At 40.4% G+C, this 20,970-nt stretch overlaps 1 protein-coding gene and 1 long non-coding RNA gene across 2 annotated transcripts in view; both read left to right on the top strand.

Annotated features, from left to right (window-relative positions):
• The window catches only part of LOC138945457 (uncharacterized), a 350,740-nt gene extending 330,003 nt beyond the window's left edge, over positions 1-20,737 (top strand). Inside the window, exon 2 of the long non-coding RNA XR_011449004.1 lies at positions 20,284-20,737. This is a non-coding gene — a long non-coding RNA (uncharacterized lncRNA). The remainder of the gene's footprint in view (positions 1-20,283) is intronic.
• LOC138945456 (ethanolamine kinase 1-like) lies at positions 797-20,737 on the top strand. The gene is made up of 8 exons (XM_070316886.1): positions 797-1,346; positions 8,694-8,956; positions 10,738-10,884; positions 12,029-12,171; positions 12,645-12,734; positions 16,452-16,615; positions 17,040-17,113; positions 17,361-20,737. The coding sequence occupies exons 1-8, from the start codon at positions 1,200-1,202 to the stop codon at positions 17,428-17,430; spliced, it is 1,098 nt and encodes a 365-aa protein (XP_070172987.1). The 5' UTR covers positions 797-1,199; the 3' UTR covers positions 17,431-20,737.
• Positions 20,738-20,970: the final 233 nt, after the last annotated feature.

Genomic DNA, 20,970 nt, shown 5'->3' with positions numbered 1-20,970 from the left:
CATTATTAAAAGTTTCATTATCTACTGGCTTCAAGTTGCAAATTTCAGACTTTGTTTGACAGAAGAACAGATGGACCACAGCCTGTGTCTCACACAAAAATTGCACTTGCTCCCTATTAAAACCTGCCAAACAACACGTGGTATGGTTGCTTAACGTGACTGTGATAAACATAAACACACACACACACACACACACACACACACACACACTCCCTCTCTCTCGCTCTGTCCGAAGTTCACACACACACTGACACGCACACACTCACACACATAGACGTGTACACTGTTTCACAAAGATACAAACTTTTTAGGGCACAAAAACACACACACACAAGCACACACACACATTATGATAGCAAAATACAGCTGTTTTAGTGGCCTCCTTCTTGCTGTTTCAGCCATTTCTCGCAGTTTCATGCATGATATTTGTCGTGATGATTTGAACTGCATCAGATTCTTCAGACAGCAGATACTGAGACAATGACTCTGTCAGTAACAGTTTGTCTTTAGTGGGTGGGTTTGTGCATCAAGGGCGACCACCACGCTATTAGTCTGCATTCGCGCATCAAGGGGGACAACTTGTAACCATAGCTCTCCCTCGATATATCTCAATCTATGCTATGTATTCCTTGTGCTGCTATTTTCAAAATGACACGCAGATATTTTTAACCCGTGTCGTACCAAGTGGCAAGCCACACAATCCCGCTTACTAAAAATAAAAGTGCATCTTGTCCTTGATTGATATGCACGGAATGTGGAGCATGCGAGGTCAAGGCCATTCAGGGTGAAGGTTCACGTCTGGGAGTTGACGAAGCATGCCACGATCACACAGGCAGCCAACACGCTCAAAGTACACGCTCTGAGCTACAAAATAAACTGAACCATATATTTCAAGTGCCTATTGCCGGCTCTATCTATTGAATGAACTTATGTCCCGTCTCGTTCACTCTTCGTGCGGCAGTCGGAGCTGGTGTGGTGGGACAAAATTTTCCAGAAGCAGACGATAATCGCTTCGCGTGTTGACTAAAAGTAACATTCAGCCGACAACCGTTCTCGTATTGTGCTGAATTGAACTACGCTGACGCCGATTGCGACCTGCCACTGCTTCGAACGAAGGCAACCCGTTAGTGCTTGAAGTCTGGTTTATATTTTGGAACTTTGTTGACATCGACAGCTTTATTTTCTGGAACTGTGCGGCAATGGCTCAGAGCGTGAAAGCAGCCCGGGCAGAGAACCAGCCTCTTCAACTGGACTGGGCGGTGGATACGAACCACATCGAAGAAGACGCCAAGAAGGTTCTACGACATATTCGACCTGACTGGCCACCTGACCAGATTCAATTCAAAGTGGGTACAGTATAGAAACTTATCTGTGGGTAGGCCTATGTCTTAATTTTGCAGACTGAAATTTTGCTTGCAATCTGGTTTGGTTTGTAATATACACACCCAAGGCCAGTTTCCCTTGACAGGATCAGGATCAGGAATTTTACGCCGCTTGGAACCTTTTTAGGTTATTTGCGCGACGGGGGGTGAGAGCGCACCGCCTATACGTTAAAAACAAACTAAGGACCTATCAATTTTTGTGTGTCCTCATAAAAACATCTAAACATGTTACTTCAAGTAACCCCTAGTTTAGGACACCCCATAACCTATACAATTTCCTATCATTGTTTGGGTGTTTGAGGAGCTGGGGGGTAACGAGGGACGTAAAGCACCCAACATACACGCCGACCCCAGTCCTCTTATTTTAGCTTCCCTAATTTGACAGTTGAGTTATTATGTGGTGTACAAATCTGTAATGACTATATATATGCATACGTGCACATGTATTGTCACAGATGTAAACCTTGCCAATACTACAAGTAGTCGTATTGCCAAATTTTATTTAAACCTTGTCACTTCGCCGGAATGTATTAAGTGAACATAAGGTCGGGTTCGGGAAAAGAGATTTCTTAGAAAAAAGTCTACTCTACAAAGACTGAGTTTTACCTTTCACGACATCAACACTCAAACAACTTTCACTACTAGTCTATACACAGTCGTCAAGGCAACACACTGTAATTTACTTTTAAACATTTATTACCTTTTCTTCACTTTCACTAACAATTCTTTCCTTATACACAACTTCCGTAAAAAACAATAACTATTAGCGAAACTAAACACTTGAGGAAAAACATAAACTAAAACACTTAAAGCATGGCAGCTCTGAAGGGGAGGTAGGAAAAGTGCCCCTGAATTAGGAGCACTTTAACCCCCATGTTCTAGCCACCCGAAGCCGGTGCCATCTCTCTCAGAACATGATCCATCAAAAAGAGAGAAACCCCACTTCCAGACATGGGAACTCAAAAAGTTGGAAGGTGGTTTCATCATAAGTAATATATCTTCATAGTTAAAAATATAATTTCAACATCTAAATATTCCTTAAATGTAACCAATGACTTTCAAATACTTCTGATAATTTTCTCATCACTACTTCTATTTTATAACTTAATAATTGCAATTACCAGAACATGACAACAAGTAGTTAATTTAAGTCAAGGGAAGTAACCCACTGAAATACATGTCAAAATAATAAGCGTAGTTGTGTCCCTTTTAGTTTGGTCACCTCTTGAATGATAGGCTAAATGCCACAGCAGACAGTCTGTGTAAAATAAGAAATAATCCTTGTTAGGAATTATTTCACATGTTTACATACACCCCTCCAAAGAAAATGTTTCCTTATTACTAACACTAGTAATCATGTAAACATTTCAAAAACTTAAAAACATTGTCGTTGAATATCTCAACTCGACATGGCTAATCTCTCACGTGTTAACAAAAAGTGTCTTAAAAGACAACCGGTGCATGTCTACGACCCAAGTCTAACTAAAAGAATAGTGCTAAAAACAAATCCCATTAGCTGTTTAGTTATGAACTTCATATTCCAGAAACGCACATAGCCAACAAAACAATTTCCATCTCTCACTCCAACTAAAGCGACAGTCTAACCAATAAACCCAAGGTTTATCAACGAAATCGAAAAGGAAAACGATCAACACTTGGCATAAAAAACTAGAAAAAGTTTAAACCGGTACACATGACACACCTACTGTCAATCTTCTAAGTTAAACACAAGTTTCCAAAATTGACCAACACCCAAATTATCTCCCTTTCACCATGAATCAACAAAAACTTTTTCCAGTGCCTCATCTCAACACCCAATCAAGACAAAGTACTTTTAACAAGGTTAAACCATAATAATCATTATTTCAACAGTGAATATTTAGAAAAATCAACATGCGTCCATGCGTCATAACCAATACCACACTCTTGTCACAAGACATACAAATCAATTAGAAATATAACTAAGTGCGCCGGCACAGCTTAGCTACATTCATTGACTCGACTCTCAAGATACACCCACACTACCTCTGCACTGCTTCAATGAATTTCACAATGACAAAAACACATTATACTGCACTCGGCAGTCCAAACCTTCTTGTTTGTTTTTCCCAGTTCCAAAGTCCATTGCAACTTGTTTGCAAATCCCTGTTTTCAAAATATCTGTCTCTTCCACTTGTCACAAAGTCAAAGAAACACCATATAGAACAAAACAAAAAGAACATAACACATAATACAACACAATACTAAAACAATGCAATGCTCTTGTTATGATTGAAGAATGGAATACAATAGGAATATCATATCATGTAATACATGATATATGGAATCCAACCCAACCAGAAATATTGTCTAAACCACAGCCCCACTTGTCTGTGATAACAAAATTCCTCAATAATGGACAAGAAGTTATGTTACGACTAATTCAGACACAGCTACAAGCAGAGTCAATCGAAACTATACTTCATCCATTTAGTGACTAGCTTTAAGCATAATCACCTTACAGAAAATCTAAGACATTCACTTGATGTCTCAAATTACTCTTGATGTAACCAGTAACCACTCGGAATTACATCTCTCAAAAGCTGACAGTTAATAAAGCAACTGTGCAGACTAATGATCTCAGTTCGCGTGGTGATTCCCCTTATCTCAATACAATTCCTATGTTCCATTTCTTACAACCATGAACAATCCACATAAAACAAATACTTCAATCTTCTTCTACTCCACACAACAACAATTATGCAATTCTCAAATTAATGACAAATCAACCTGAATTAACTGCAGAAATGAACAAGTTGTTAACACTTATCATTTCCATGCCTCAAAAAGATAAACAATCAACATCTTGAAGCTTCCAGAGTTAACAAAAAGAGTGGGAACGGTAGCAACGGAGTTAAACCCAAAAACCCCGATGACCTTCAAGTACTGAACTATTTAGAGGCCCAGACAATTTTTCTATAATGGAGTTCATATAGTGCAGTTCTTCTTCTTCTTCTTCTACGTTCCCGGGAATATAGTGCAGTAACAGGCAAACATTTCCAAAAAATCAAAAAATGTTCCTATTCACTCCGAACAACATTTTTTCAACATGACTCCAGTATGCCAACAGCTATTACAATAATAAGACACTCCTATTTGTCATACAATCACAAATTGACAAAACAAAAATCAACCGCAACTCCTGTGACAAAAAATACTGTAGCACCCAATGACTGAAGTGTTCAAACATATAGTGAAACTCAAGGCAGGAATCGTCCTGACAAGAAAACTCGGTTCAGATCACAATGCCAAAACTGTGAGAACATGGAAAAATAGACAAAAAGTTTTGTTAGGATTATCGAGACCAAGTACAACTAGATCAAATCAAAACTATACTTTCGAGCGTCCATTTATGATGAAAGAATTATCACCACCCAAAATAAACCAAGCCACTAAATGCGGTAACTCTCCTCAACATGACTAAAAAGTCAGTCACATCTGGTCAAAAATCCACAGCACTCAAGGTCACTGAAATCCGTGATTTTCTTCCTGGCAACAGTGTCGTCTCAGCGGTGTCATCCAGCTCATCTCTCTTCGTCCTCTCTCTTTGTCCTCTCTCCTCTGCATCGGCTCAGCTGTCGCCCTCCAGCATCCTGTCGCTCTCTCCTAGCTCGTCTCTTGCCTTTCCATCATGCTTAGTTATGTGTTTTCCTCTTACCCTTATCTTACAGTTAAAATTACAAAAAATAGTTGAAACAAAAACAATTGATTCATTTATTTTCCACTATTCCAGTCTTTACTTTTTTCTCTCTCACTATCTCAGTCCCTTAAGGATTGGGCGCCAAAATGTAAACCTTGCCAATACTACAAGTAGTCGTATTGCCAAATTTTATTTAAACCTTGTCACTTCGCCGGAATGTATTAAGTGGACATAAGGTCGGGTTCGGGAAAAGAGATTTCTTAGAAAAAAGTCTACTCTACAAAGACTGAGTTTTACCTTTCACGACATCAACACTCAAACAACTTTCACTACTATACACAGTCGTCAAGGCAACACACTGTAATTTACCTTTAAACATTTATTACCTTTTCTTCACTTTCACTAACAATTCTTTCCTTATACACAACTTCCGTAAAAAACAATAACTATTAGCGAAACTAAACACTTGAGGAAAAACATAAACTAAAACACTTAAAGCATGGCAGCTCTGAAGGGGAGGTAGGAAAAGTGCCCCTGAATTAGGAGCACTTTAATCCCCATGTTCTGGCCACCCGAAGCCGGTGCCATCTCTCTCAGAACATCATCCATCAAAAAGAGAGAAACCCCACTTCCAGACATGGGAACTCAAAAAGTTGGAAGGTGGTTTCATCATAAGTAATATATCTTCATAGTTAAAAATATAATTTCAACATCTAAATATTCCTTAAATGTAACCAATGACTTTCAAATACTTCTGATAATTTTCTCATCACTACTTCTATTTTATAACTTAATAATTGCAATTACCAGAACATGACAACAAGTAGTTAATTTAAGTCAAGGGAAGTAACCCACTGAAATACATGTCAAAATAATAAGCGTAGTTGTGTCCCTTTTAGTTTGGTCACCTCTTGAATGATAGGCTAAATGCCACAGCAGACAGTCTGTGTAAAATAAGAAATAATCCTTGTTAGGAATTATTTCACATGTTTACACAGAAAAGGTTAATACGGTTATTCATGCTTCATGAAGTGTTACAAAAACTTTCACGTCTTACACACACACACACACACACACACACACACACACACACACACACACACACACACACACATGCACACACACACACACACACACACACACGTACACAAAAACACACACACAAAAACACACCCATGCACACACACACACAAGTGCACACACAAAGAAAGAACAATTTTAATTGCAGCAGGACAAAAATGATGGCTGTGCAGAAAACTGTTTATTCCTGCAGAAACCTTTTGTCTTTGCATAGTAAACAATTAAGTAGAAATGCATTGCCAAGGCACTGCAAACCTCCCGCAAAGGAAAAATCACCTCTCTCTCTCTTTCTCACACACATTCACACACATACACCCACACACATGCAAAAAGACGTACACACACTCACTCACACACACATCATCCATGCACACAAAGCACACACTCACACGCACATGTGTAGTCAGACAGGGCCCCCACACACCCTTACACACACATGCACATAGACAGACACACACGCACACACAGACACAGACACTCAAATATAGGCTGCATTTAATCTCTTGTTCTCTCTCTCCGTCTTTCTTTCTCTCTCTTACACACATACACACGCATGCACACATACACGCGCACACACACACACACACACACACACTTGTACACACACACACTGTCTTGTACACACACACACGAGCATAATTGCTGTACTCTCAAAAAATCTACCCCAACGAAGCGGCCCTGGGTGGCGACGTTGGATCAAAAATCGAAGAATTGGTCGGCACCCACCGTATTTAAGTTAGTATGTTCCTAATTTTTTGTGAACTTCAATCCCCAACTGTAGCCCCACTTCGGGCACAAAGAATCCTTCTTTATCATGTATTATCGGCATGAACATTTCTCAAGTCGATTACACTAAATTACAGTATAGTGTTCGTGGGATACCTCGAGCTTCGCTGGGATTATGAGCTTTGTTTTCGTCACCAAATTGATACTTAACCAAACATTTTGCAAGGGTCTTGAGTTTTCACACTGGATCGAGTTCCTTTTCACTCCGAGGTTCCTTGGGTTCACCTCAACATCCAAGGGTTCATGAACTTCAAGTGGAAAAGAATCTGCATAGACACTGAAAAGAAAATGTCAAAGTGTGTTTGCAGAATAGACCCATCTTAGCCCCTTAAATCAGCTTATAGATACAAGCACATAATTCCCTCAGTGTTGAATTTGTTTGAAGAGTAAGCTACAAAAATACCTTACACTCTAGGCTGTGTTGTATTAGTGCTACTTGAACTTGTGTTAAACTTAGTATGAGTGTACAAACTTGTAGTCATACCTGCTTGCCACATTAGGTTGTTAAAATTTGAGTATCTCTTCATATGCACTTTTCCCTTTTGCTGATGTTGTATATATATATAAGCTTCTGAGCTGCAATGCAATCAAATATATTATGAAGATATTATTTTGAATGGATGAAATTCTTTCTTGAATGTTAATTTCAGCATATGCAGTGGAAACCCCCCCCCCCCCCCCCCCCTTCACACCTCATAAAAATAATATAAAATCATGTCCTAAAAGGGGAGGCAGTCTTACAGTACGGAGGTTAATCCACACAGGTTATGAACAGATAATCTTATAAATGAAGGTTTTACAGTGGGGGTGGGGGTGGGGGGATCTTAATTTGGTGGAAGGGGTTCTGTATTAGTTTGTGAAGGTGACGCGGGTTCGATTCTCTTCGTGGGTACATTTTTTTTTTATTGTGGGCCCGGGTAGCTAAAGCGGTAGAGCAGTGGCACGTAAAAGACCTCGGTCATTCTGCCATAAGTGCAGATGGCTGATACCACCTATAAAACACGCATACACTTGTGTATCTAAAGTCGGGCTAAAACCCGGGAAAATGCCTCTAATGGCTTTGCCGTGAGGGCATAAAACTCGAATTTCTCTCTGTATTAGTTTGAATGGATCTAACAGTTAATTGTATGTTAATTTCACCATACATACATGTACTTTCTTCTTTTTTTTTTGGGGGGGGGGGGGGGGGGGGGGCATGAGAGAGCTTGATCTGTAGACTTAGCACTTGTAGAAGGAGTTTAAGTGTTTGGTAAGTTGGATTTGGAGGGATCAATTTCAAGTCATTGAAAGTTCTTGAAAAAGTGTCAAGGGCCTTCAAAGTCCCTAAAAAAAACAAAACCCACAACGTTGCTGACTGATTGCAGAGCAACCACCCGCAGGTGTCATTGTTTTAAAACTCCAAGGCAAAATAAAATAGTAAGCTTTATAGTATAATATACAGTCCCTCCTTTGATTGAAATCTGCGCGCGGGGAGAGAGGACAGAGAGTGTCAATCCTGTTGATGCCCCTCCCACTTAATTGTGATCTGGAAGGGTTAAATTGTCTGCAGTAAAGGTAAGAGGATGATTGATTTTTTTTTCAAAAGGTTTTGGGAGCCCTTGAAAAATCCTTGAAATTTAGGATACAAAATCTGTACGAACCATGTGTATTGTGCATGAGCATTTCAAGGCTTTTCTTTTTTCTGTTCAGAAATTTAGGACAAAAACTCTGTACGAACTCTGTGTATTGTGCATGAGCATTTCAAGGCTTTTCTTTTTTCTGTTCAGAAATTTACGGATGGGATCACCAACAAGCTGTTCGGGGCCTACCTGGAGGGCTCGGACATGAAAGACGTTGTCCTGATTCGAGTGAATGGAGAGGGCACGGAGGTCATCATCGACAGGGAGGCAGAGGTCCGGACGTTCCAACTGCTCCATGCCAACAAGTGTGGTCCCCCTTTGTTCGCACTCTTCAAGAACGGCATGTCGTATGGCTTCGTTCAGGGCGAACCTCTGGATGAAGACAATGTCAGAGATGAGAGAGTCGCCACGTGAGTGTACCGTGGAACCCACCTTTTAAGACCTCCAAAAATCTGAGAAAATCAGGTCTTAAAAAGGAGGGAGTCTTAAAATGGGGGTAAATATACAGAGGTTATGAACAGAAAGTCTGGTGGGGATGTAGCTCAGTCGGTAGCGCGCTGGATTTGTATCCAGTTGGCCGCTGTCAGCGTGAGTTCGTCCCCACGTTCGGCGAGAGATTTATTTCTCAGAGTCAACTTTGCGTGCAGACTCTCCTCGGTGTCCGAACACCCCCGTGTGTACACGCAAGCACAAGACCAAGTGCGCACGAAAAAGATCCTGTAATCCATGTCAGAGTTTGGTGGGTTATAGAAACACGAAAATACCCAGCATGCTTCCTCCGAAAGCGGCGTATGGCTGCCTAAATGGCGGGGTAAAAACACGGTCATACACGTAAAATTCCACTCGTGCAAAAAACACGAGTGTATGTGGGAGTTTCAGCCCACGAACTAAGAAGAAGAAAACAGAAAGTCTGAGAAAACAAGGTCTTTAAAATTGGGGGGTCTTAAAAGGGGGGTACGTTCCACTGTCATTCTTTTGACAGTGGAACCTCCCTAGCTTTTGAGACCTCAAAATTGAACGCTGAAGAAGAAGAGACCTTAAAACAATCTGTCTTAGAGTCTGGCCTTAGAAGGGAGTGGGTCTTTAAATAAATGTGAATTTATGAACAGAAAGTTGGACAGAGCAATATTAAGGACTTAAGGGGCTTTGTCTTATATTGGGATGCACCATTCTGTCGCTGCACAGGGATATAGCAGCACTAATCTCCTTGAGGAAATTCCAGACCTGTTTACCCTCCTGAATTGTCCGGAATGAGCGCTTCTGGGGTGATAACGCAAGACAATTAACTCCTGTGATCTTGCCGCGAGGTGGCGCCAGTTACCAGCTGAAAGAAAGAAGGGGCATAACCTCACCAGAACCGACCATTGTCTGTTTATCGTATAAAATGCACAACTTACACACGACCTGTTACCAAACCGATATATGCTATTTGGGACCAATGCAAGTTTTTTCCCTTTTTCTCGTGTGATCTTGCCGCGAGGTGGCGCCAGTTACCAGCCGAAAAAAAAGAGGGGGTATATCCTTACCAGAACCGCCCATTATTACGGATTGGGGGTCTAAATTCTGGTATTACAGAAATTCCGGTTGCGAGAACATTTTCTGTGCGCGAAATTGTGATTACCCGAAAACCCTTTTAGCTCAAGGCCGACCGGAACAGCCTTGTCTGCGCATGTGTACAGCAAGGTATTCAATTCAATTCACTTCCCAAAGGACAATAAGATACCGAATAATCAATAAATTCAATTGACAGATTTTATGTGGAAATTTTTTTCAAATATCAAGGGCTTGAAAGGGGTACAGTGGAACACCCCTTTTACGACCTTCAAACATCTGAGAAGGTCAGGTCTTAAAAGGGAGGTAAATGTACAGAGGCTACGAACAGAACGTCTGAGAAAGTAGGGTCTTTAAAAGGAGGAGGTCTTGAATTGATTTTTGTTTTTTTAAAGAGAAACCAAAAAGTACTGTACTCACGTGTTTAACGATGACGATACGAATAACACCACAGTTTATTATAGTACTGTGTTATTTGTATCATCATCGTTAAACACGTGAGTACAGTATTGTTTTGTCTTTTTGTTTCTCGCTATCACGCACATTCACCATTGTTCTGCTAAAGCTCAAAAACATCAAAATCGCTAACAATCAGGTTACGCCAAAATTCCACGATGATATCAATATTCACCATTTTCAGATTGATTGCCCAAGAGATGGTGCGCCTCCACAGTGTGCAGCCCGATAACAAGCCGCCCTCGGAACGTTGCTCCCAATTTCGGACAAAGGCTCAGGCCTTCCTGAACAACGTTCCCACTGGTTTTGACAATGAGGCCATGAACACCAGGTGAGTGGGTACAGAAACTTGGCTGAGGATGATGATGATAAATGTTGTCTTACACACTCACGGTTTAAAACCATTAGGGACATGTCCCTAGGTGTTACCCCGTCTTTAGATGAGATACCCAGTTGAATGCGCACGCGTGTTTAGGTGGTATCAGCCACTTGCACTTATGGCAGAATGACCGAGGTCTTTTACATGCCACTGTGGTGACACGGGGGTGGGACATATGGATACCGTCTGTGAGTCTGCACATAAGGTTGACCCGTGTTCGTCCCAGCCTGGATTCGAACCCGTGTCCAGTGCTCTACCACCTGAGTTATGCCCCCCCCCCTTCATCCCCATGCATGGCTGTAATGACAAAATTTTTCAAGAACAGTCAAACCCCTCTTTTAAGACCAGAAAAATCTAGTCTAAAGACCAGGGGGTTTAACATGGGCATAAATGTATACAGTTTAGGAACAGAACATTTAAAGACCAGAAAAATCTAGTCTAAAGACCAGGGGCTTTAACATGGGCATAAATGTATACAGTTTAGGAACAGAACATTTAAAGAAGTATATTAGGATTTCAAAATGAGGGGAGTCTGTATTGGAAAGAGGGTGGGGGATGGGGGGCGGCTGGGGATGGGGGACTACTGTATAGAGTTTTGTCAGTCAAAGATGTGTTTTTTAGTAGCTTTTTTTTGTTTGTTCGTTCATGGGCTGAAACTCCCACGGCTTTTACGTGTATGACCGTTTTTACCCCGCCATTTAGGCAGCCATACGCCGCTTTCGGAGGAAGCATGCTGGGTATTTTCGTGTTTCTATAACCCACCGAACTCGGACATGGATTACAGGATCTTTTTCGTGCGCACTTGGTCTTGTGCTTGCGTGTACACATGGGGGTGTTCGGACACCGAGGAGAGTCTGCACACAAAGTTGACTCTGAGAAATAAATCTCTCGCCGAACGTGGGGACGAACTCACGCTGACAGCGGCCAACTGGATACAAATCCAGCGCGCTACCGACTGAGCTACATCCCCGCCCGTTTTTTAGTAGCAGTTGTTGACATTGGTACAACGATCAGTGGGTGTTGTTGATCCTTCAGAAAAAACCCACCTCTGAGTCTGTTGATATCAGTGCATGCTATGTACTCACTTGTGTTGCAGGTTTTTACAGTCAGTTCCGAGTCTCTCTGCCCTTCAGACAGAGTTGGACAGCATTTGTCAAGAACTGGAGTCGTTAAAAATGCCCACCGTCTTTTCCCACAACGACCTTTTGCTCAGGAACATCGTGTACGATTCCAAGTCAAGTAAGTTTATTTGAGTCTGTCACATAATTGTGTGTGGGTTCATTAAGCCATGAGAGAGTGTGTGTATGTCATCGTCACAGTGTGTGTGTACAGGTGTGTGTGTGTGTGTTTGAGAGATTGAGAGAGAGAGAGAGAGTGTGTGTGTGTGTGTGTGTGTGTATATGTGTGTGTGTATGTGTGTGTGTGTGTATGTGTGTTTGTGTGTGTGTGTGTGTGTGTGTATGTGTGTGTGTGTGTGTGTGTGTGCATGTGTGCATGTTTGTGTGTGTGTGTGTGTGTCTGTAAAAGACAGTTATACTGATAATAATTATTGCAGAAAAGGATTTTCTCATCAGTTCCTGACATTCAGTCTACCCCTTCCCCTTGTGAGTTTCATTTGTATCTTGTACCCCAACTGATGTACAGAATAAAATTATGTTGAATGGAAAAAGGACCAAGAACTGAAATAGCTTCATGCATGTATTTGTGTGCAGAACCAGACGCTATCCATTTCATTGACTTTGAGTATGCATTCCTGAATTACCAGGCTTATGACATTGGCAATCACTTTTGTGAATATGCAGGTAAGCAAGTTCATTGATAATTTTAGTACCCAATATTGACAGACTGTGTGATGATATCTTCTGCTATGGTCTGTTGAGACAGTGATATCAAAATCGAGACCGGAGGTCGAGATTTTGATATCACTGGCGAAACAGACCAATAGCAGAAGATATCATCACACAGTCAGTCAATGTTAGATATATTGCTAATTCTCTGGACATTTTGTATTTACTGTAAAGAAATTACAAAAGTATTTGTCTCAGTTTTGGCTGTTCCATATCCCTCCCTCTGATTATTATTTCTTTTTGTTCACTCTTTTCTTGTACTTTTCAGTATTTTAAAATGTTTTTCCTTTCAAAAAGTCTTTCGTCACTTGCTCAACTAAATTCTGGGATAATTACATTTTCATATATATATTTGTTTGTTTTTAAATGTAGGTGTTTTTGTTTTTGAAGTGGGGAAGCAATAAAGAGGTCGTCGATATCAAAACTGATATCGACGGAAATGTTGTCGATATCACTTTTCCACTGAGCTCAGTTTTGCCCAATTCACTTAACATATGAAATAGCAATATATAATGATATCACACTTGCCACGCAAGAGTCTTTTGAAGACGGTGGAACTCTCTTTTAAGACCTCTAAATGTCAAATCGATGGTAAATTTACAAGAGGGATAAAGGAGCTGATTCTTCCAAGCTCAATGCATACACACATCAGGGCCTAGCATTGTAAGCCGTTCGGCGTACTTTACGCCGAAATAACATCTCCAGTACGCGGAACTCGATTTGGTGCACGCCGAAATGCAAAAACCTGTTATTCCCAAATGGTAAACCCAAACAGTCCCAGCTTTCGATTTGTGCGCCGTTCGGTTCAATTCTCAATCGGTTTGACAGTTTGCTTGAGCACGCACTTCCTCTGGCATCGCGCGAGCATGCTTTGTGCCGGTGTTTTGTGGCTCTAGACTTGAAATAATGTCTCGAAGCGACATTGTTGAACGTGGTCAGCCATTCAGTGACAAAGAATCCAGGTATTCCTGGAAGTGGGAATGGCTGGATTTCGTTCCGAAGGCGGCAGGCAAGTCAGAAGAAGTTTTTGTCAGTTTTCTTGTTTTCTGTCTGTGTTTTGCTTGTTGGTGAAGGCATAATTTAGTTGCTCAATCTTCTTTGGGGGGGGGGGGGTGCCATTTTAGGTAAAAAAAATCTCCAAAAAATCTTCAAATCCTCCTGCGGCCCCCAGCTCTACCCCCACTTTTGTAAGCTGAACTCACTTTTTCCAATGCTAGGCCCTGGACACATGAACACAAACACTCATTTAGCCTGCATTAGCATGGGGCAACCATATTTTTCTTTGAATTTTTTTCAAACTTTTTTTATGTAACTACATTCTCCAAGCCATCAGAATTGTAAAGCAGTTTAAATTTTGAAGATCGGTACATATTTGATTTTTTTATGATTTTTTTTAAAAATTGCGATTTTAGGGCTGCTGAAAAATTCTGCTGAAAAAGTGACCGGCGCCCTTTACAACCTGTCCTGCACACAATTTCAGCTAAAACCTGTTGTAATTGATTTAAATGGCTTTCTTGTCATAAATACTATACAACAGAACAGGTTGCGGGGTAGGAAGTCACACAGAAAAGTGTAACAGGACCTTTTTATCTGCCTGAAATTCTGAATTTTGATGTACTGAGTGAACCTTCAAAAGTTATTGTTTCTGGCTCTTATGTCCAGACATTGCTGCTAATTGTTTTCTTATTTGTTGATGGTTGTTCCACATCTGAATCAGGATTATCTTCCAAATATGGAAAAATAAGATCTTGTTAATCTTCCAATAAATTAGGCACATACCGAATCTGATGCATTTCTTTGTTCCAAAAATTCTTAGGTAAACAAAAAAACTGTCTCGAAGGTAATTTCTTACAATGTCAACCTCCCTACTGCTGCATAATTATGAACATGCTGAACTGAAATAAAAGCTGCATGACCAAAATGACTGGTCCATTCATGATAAAATTAAAATATTGATTTTGATATAACATGTAAATTATATATTTATGATCAGTTATTTGTTGTTGTGTCCAATCACTACCTTTTCAACTACAATACTGTCTTTGTATTTGAGTTGGTTTTTATCCCTTTTACTACTTACCTCATGCACTCAAGCTGCTGCTGCCTTACACACACCCACCCCCCCCCCCCCCCCACACACACACACTTTTGCAAGACGGTGTTGTGGGCTTTCAGTTGTGTTACCAGCCAGTGGTTTTTCTAACTTTTTTTCATCTTTAAACTCATGCATATGTAGTTATGACCTAACAGAAGAAATTGACTTGTAATTTGTATACATTGTAATAATTACAATACAACACAATGGGTAATTTTAATGATATGAAATATCAAAGTGATAAAATTACCATACCCAAAAAAATCCTTTGAAGGGCATACAGAAACAGTTGTAACTTGATCCAATATCGTACATGACTGTGTACTCTGTTCGTGTCAAAGTCAACACTGCCCCTGCCCCCCCCCCCCCCCCCCCCCCCATCATCACCACCACCACCACAACTGGTCAACATGCTTCACTTTCAATTCAAACTAAACTTCCATCCGCACAGTTTCTTTCGTTTGCCAGTTTGAGAAATATCAGCGCGAACGAATCAGCCTAATCATTTCAACACGCTATCCGACTCGCTGTCTCCCGCCACTGATGACGATGATGATGGCATCTCACTTTCGGTTTCGCCAATGCATTCGAATCGTCGTCAGCCATTTCTTTTGTTGGATTCCGTACTTACCAAAGAACAGTTTCGGCGATTTAGACTTTCATCTTTCTGAAAAAAGTATCCATACGCAGAATTGCTGTGTGAAGCGTCGGAAAAGCGCAGATGTGCCACATTGTCGGAACAACAAAATAGCAGACAACCGCCAAAATTATACCTTCGGGTCACGTGACTCTCGCTCGGAAGCCTTCGGCATTCTCCGTAACTACTTGTCGAAGAGGGGGGTAGGTCGTTTCCTCCGTTGAAATGGGAACTTTTACGGAACTTTCCCCTTATTTTTTCAGTTGCTAATGAAAGATGAAACACCCGACTACGTTCTCATCAACTAATTTCGTTGGTGCACTCGCCCTATCGCAAAAAGAAAAAAATGACAAAAGTTCGCTTGCATTTATTTTATAGAATTCTCGCGACCTGGCGAAAAAAATGTCGATGCACCTCTAGCCCTATGTATCTGCTAGTGGTACCGGTCAGTATTGTCCACAACCAACCACTCAAAACGACGTACTTTGCCGTAACCTGACCCTGGGGTCCGGAGCCAAATCGCCGACCGGATTTTTGAGTGGGCGTGGTTTGCAGCGAGAGTTATCTTTTCCTAGCTTGCCCCATGCTACCTGCATCACAACATACAATAACACTCAAAAGGCACGGAACATCAGATTACCTTTTTGTAAAACACAAATTGAAACTATCACAGGCATTAATTGCTGACATATAATGCCATTTAAGAAATTTTGCACCTCTAAAAAATAATAATTTAATACTGAGCATGCCAAAATACTTTGACAGTACAGTTATTTTCGGCATATATTCTACAGGTCTTAGAATGGTAGCTGCCTGTTCATTTCAAGACTTGTTATTCTGTAACCCAAATCAATACCGTAATTACAAAAAGGTCACAAGCTTTGCTCGTTATTGACCCGCCCCTTGATTTGATTTGATTATGATTAAACTCTTTCTGCAGGCATGGATGAGGTGGACTATGACCTGTATCCCGACAAGGACTATCAGGTGAAGTGGCTTCGACGCTACCTGCAGTTTGATTTTACTGCCAAAGGGAGGTCACCTCAAGATGTCACGGATATAGACGTCGAGCGACTCTACGTGCAAACTAACAAATGCGCTTGTGTAAGTCACTTCAAACTAAGAACAGTTGAAGCCCAATTTTGATGCACGCACGCAGGCACACACGTACACGCAAGCACACACACACACACACACACACACATGCATGCACTTACGCACACGCACACACACACACATGCACACATGCACACATGCACACACACCAACACACACATGTACGCATACACCAACACACACACACACACAAACACACATGCACACACACATACACACACACACACACACACACATTTGAAAATGAATTCAACAAGGTATGAGCAAAGTATGATGTTAATGAAAGGTTGTAAATCAGTGATCGCGCTGGCTATTTTCTAAACTTGTATTTCTTTGCAAGTACGATTTCTGGTTCCCATGGAAACGAAAAATGTCTTGATACTTTTTTAAAGGTAAGTTTGCTTTCTTGCAGGCTGCTCATTTTTTCTGGTCCCTGTGGGCGCTGATTCAGGCCAAGAACTCGTCCATTGACTTTGACTTCCTGGGGTGAGTGCTTCATTATACGTTATTTGTATTGTTGACCAAAATATCACATTTTACACAGATGCAGACACGATCAGTGTGTTACTGTTTTTTGTATAAGGTTTTGTTAGTGGGGCGCAACTCCCTTCCGCTTGTAAATCCTGACAGAGTTATTATCGGAAAATGTCTATTGGGATGTGCAAACCCCATTGTCTTAAGTATATTTAAACTTGTATGAAAATTTACCAAGCATTCCTTTGTTTCATTGCAGATATTCTATAACACGGCTCAGCGAATACACGCGCCGCAAGAAAGAGTTCTTCCCACTTGCCTTGCCCTGAGCGGCACATGACAGTGGTGTAGACCTGGCTCCTGTCGACACACCTTCCACATCAGGCAATCATCCTTCTACATCAGGAGAGTCTTTGTACTTTTTTTAAAATTTAATTTTAATTTTATATTCTTTATTATCCCAATGCTGGAACATTCCGGTGGCTTCCTCCCAGTGAAAAGCTAGCAGCAACAGAATTTTAGTATTTTTAAAAAAAAAATATTTTAATTTTATATTTTATATTATTCCAATGCTGGAAATTTCGGGTCACTTCCTCCCAGTTGAAAGCTAGCAGCAACAGAGTCATAGTATTTTAAAAATTTAAAAAATTTTAATTTTATATTCTCTATTATCCTAATGCTGGAAAATTTCGGGTCGCTTCTTCCCAGTGGAAAGCTAGCAGCAACATGATTCAGATGTGTGCGTGTTTAGGTGTTATCAGCCACCTGCACTTGTGGCAGAATGAACGAGGTCTTTTACGTGCCACTGTGGTGACACGGGGTTGGGACATGGATACCGTCTCTGAGTCGGCACATAAAGTAGACCCGTGTCCACCTGTGACATTAGGATCAGAAGTCCAGTGCTCTACCAACTGAGCTATCCGCTCCTGAAAAATAAGCGAGTAATTAGCGACATTAGGCAGTCTGGTCAGATGGATGGCCGGCCCATTGAACAGTAGATGAAGCAAATTACAGTGAAGGTTTTCTGAGTTTATCATCTTTACCATGGGTTGGATTCTTCCGGTATATGCCAGAAATCCGGATTCGATTATGGCGCTTTTTTTGTTCTCTCTTTTTTCTTTTCTTTTGTTCGGTTGAGGTTCAGGATTCATGACACTTTTCAGTCCCACCCATGCTTTACCAAAATAGCTTTCCACTAGGACGAAACGACCCAAATATAATGAATGAAAATGAAAAATGAAAAAGGAGAGAGTCATGTATTGCCACTGAACAGTTGGCCGCAGACTAAGCAAATTACCGTTGAGGTTTTCTCAGTGTATTTTCTTTAACAAAATAGCTTTCCACTGGTAGGAAGCGACCCGAATTTCTCAGCGATGGGATAATAAAGTAATGAAAATGAAAAAGGAGAAAGTCATGTATTGCCCTGTTCTTTTTGCAACAAATGTTTTAGCAGCCTGTTTGATGCGTCATCTTTTTCACTTTGAAATGTGCACATTTTTCCAGACAACTCCTGTGAGACCATACTTGAATTGTAAACCTCCTGTATTGACAGAATGAGAGGAGAAAGTTCGGAAGAGGTAATGTAGCAAAGTTTCTGTTAGTTTTGAATCAACTATTTTGACATGACAATCTTTATCAAATGTGGCAGAGCGCTATTTCACAATCTGAGAAACAAAGGGACGTGAGCGCTCTAAATGCATAGTACATGTGCAAATGGGACGAAAGTTGTGTTTTTTTTCAATGCTTGATATTCTGTTAGGTACCAGGGGATTGGTTCTGCTTAACTCTTGATTACTCGTTACACATGTCACATGCATTTTGAGCGCTTACACCCCTTTGTTTCTAAGATCTATTATGACATATGACGGAGATCGACTGGACATGACCAAAGACTGTGCACTATTGTATCAGCATAATAAACATACTTTTTCATTGCAATGGTGGAGTTTTGGGTCTATTTTTTGAGTCACTTGAGAAAAAGTGACTCTATGTAATCGGTCAGTGTTAGTCTGTCCGGCCGGCCGTCCGGCCGGCCGTCCGGCCGGCCGTCCGTAGACACCACCTTAACGTTGGACTTTTCTCGGAAACTATCAAAGCGATCGGGCTCATATTTTGTTTAGTCGTGACCTCCAATGACCTCTACACTTTAACGATGGTTTCGTTGACCTTTGACCTTTTTCAAGGTCACAGGTCAGCGTCAAAGGAAAAATTAGACATTTTATATCTTTGACAAAGTTCATCGGATGTGATTGAAACTTTGTAGGATTATTCTTTACATCAAAGTATTTACATCTGTAGCCTTTTACGAACGTTATCAGAAAAACAAGGGAGATAACTAGCCTTTTCTGTTCGGCAACACACAACTTAACGTTGGGCTTTTCTCGGAAACTATAAAAGTGACCGGGCTCAAATTTTATGTGAACGTGACTCATTGTGTTGTGAATAGCAATTTCTTCCTGTCCATCTGATGCCTCATATAATATTCAGAACTGCGAAAGTGACTCGATCGAGCGTTTGCTCTTCTTGTTAATCATATGCATAACCAGATTATGAGATGTTCCTTGAAGCCTGATTGGTTGATAGCACTGCATTTGTTGTTGTCTGTATAAATGATGAAGAATTTCCATGTCCATTTATTGCAAGTGCCTTTTTCTTGTCTAAATTGTTAATGTTCATACATTTATTTAAAGATTATATTATGTGGACCTTTTTATGGCCCTCAATTTTGTGTAAAACTTATTATTCAAATATATGGGTATCATGTGTTTAGATTACAAAATAAATTGTTGGTTTGCATTTGAGTTGTACATAGATTGCAGCTTGAATGGGAAGAGCCTAATGGAAGTTTTTCACTTATTTTATTTTTTACAGAAAGTGGAATAAAATGGGTACCAGATCCAGTTAAGGGTTGGGGGAGGTGAATGCAGCATAAAGCTGATAAGTTGAGATCTCTACAATCTCCCTTTCCGATGCCCAGAAATTATGAACAAAGGACAGTACTTTTCACCTGTTCTTGTTTCTCCATTTAAAAGACCCATAGGTCAGATTTCTTGTGAATTTTTCATTTGTCTAAAATTAAATGTTCCATAAACTTAACTTTCTTTTACATTCTTGAAACTTACCTTCCTTGTTTTATGATTCATTATGAAAGTTAACCAAACATCTACATGGGCATTCTATAGATAGCAGTTCCTGTGAATTAACAAACAATTTTAAACTGAGAAACTGCTGCAAATATATTCCATTTGAACCATTTTGAATGTAAGTTTGAACCTTTTCCAAATGCCCTGAGAACTTCAGTGTTTTTCTTTTACTATATTACACATATGCTACAGGATAACTTATTCCAAGGAAACAGTTGTTAGAAGTCGACATAATTTGATTTACAACCTTTAATGGTTGGAAAAGTATTGAACTGCTAGTCAGTGTATTTGAGATCATGCAGATTTTACAAAATGATTTTAAAGTTTATGTGTACTCTTTTTGTGCAGGAATAGCATAATACAGCAGTTTTTTATGCATCAGATATTTATCACTGTACACTTTTGTTATGTTTTATTAAAACAATCATGTTGTCATATAATTGAATTACAAGAACATTTTTTGTGGGTATTATAATAAAGGTAGGAACAACGATTGTGTTTGTGTGTGTGTTCGTGTGCATGCTTGCTGCGTGTGTGTGTGTTTGTGAGAGAGAGAGAGAGAGAGAGAGAGAGAGAGAGAGAGAGAGAGAGCGCGTGTGTTGTGTGTGAGTGTGTATGTGTGTATGTGCGTGTGTGCGTGTGTGTGTGTGTGATGTATGTGTCATCGGATGCACATTGTCCAAGGCCATATACGTGTATTGCGGGAGGGGTGTTATTTGACCCAAA

Source organism: Littorina saxatilis, linkage group LG13, assembly GCF_037325665.1.
Source record: "Littorina saxatilis isolate snail1 linkage group LG13, US_GU_Lsax_2.0, whole genome shotgun sequence".
Taxonomy (NCBI): Eukaryota; Metazoa; Mollusca; class Gastropoda; order Littorinimorpha; family Littorinidae; genus Littorina; species Littorina saxatilis.
The sequence above is the reverse complement of the archived record's forward strand: the minus strand, read 5'-3'. Positions and strand labels throughout refer to the sequence as shown.

Excerpts from the sequence above, each read along its gene's own strand:
- LOC138945456 (XM_070316886.1), top strand. The coding sequence starts at position 1,200 with ATGGCTCAGAGCGTGAAAGCAGCCCGGGCAGAGAACCAGCCTCTTCAA. Across the intron at positions 1,347-8,693 it reads CTGACCAGATTCAATTCAAA|AAATTTACGGATGGGATCAC; the intron begins GTGGGTACAGTA and ends TTTTCTGTTCAG. Across the intron at positions 12,172-12,644 it reads CGTGTACGATTCCAAGTCAA|AACCAGACGCTATCCATTTC; the intron begins GTAAGTTTATTT and ends ATTTGTGTGCAG.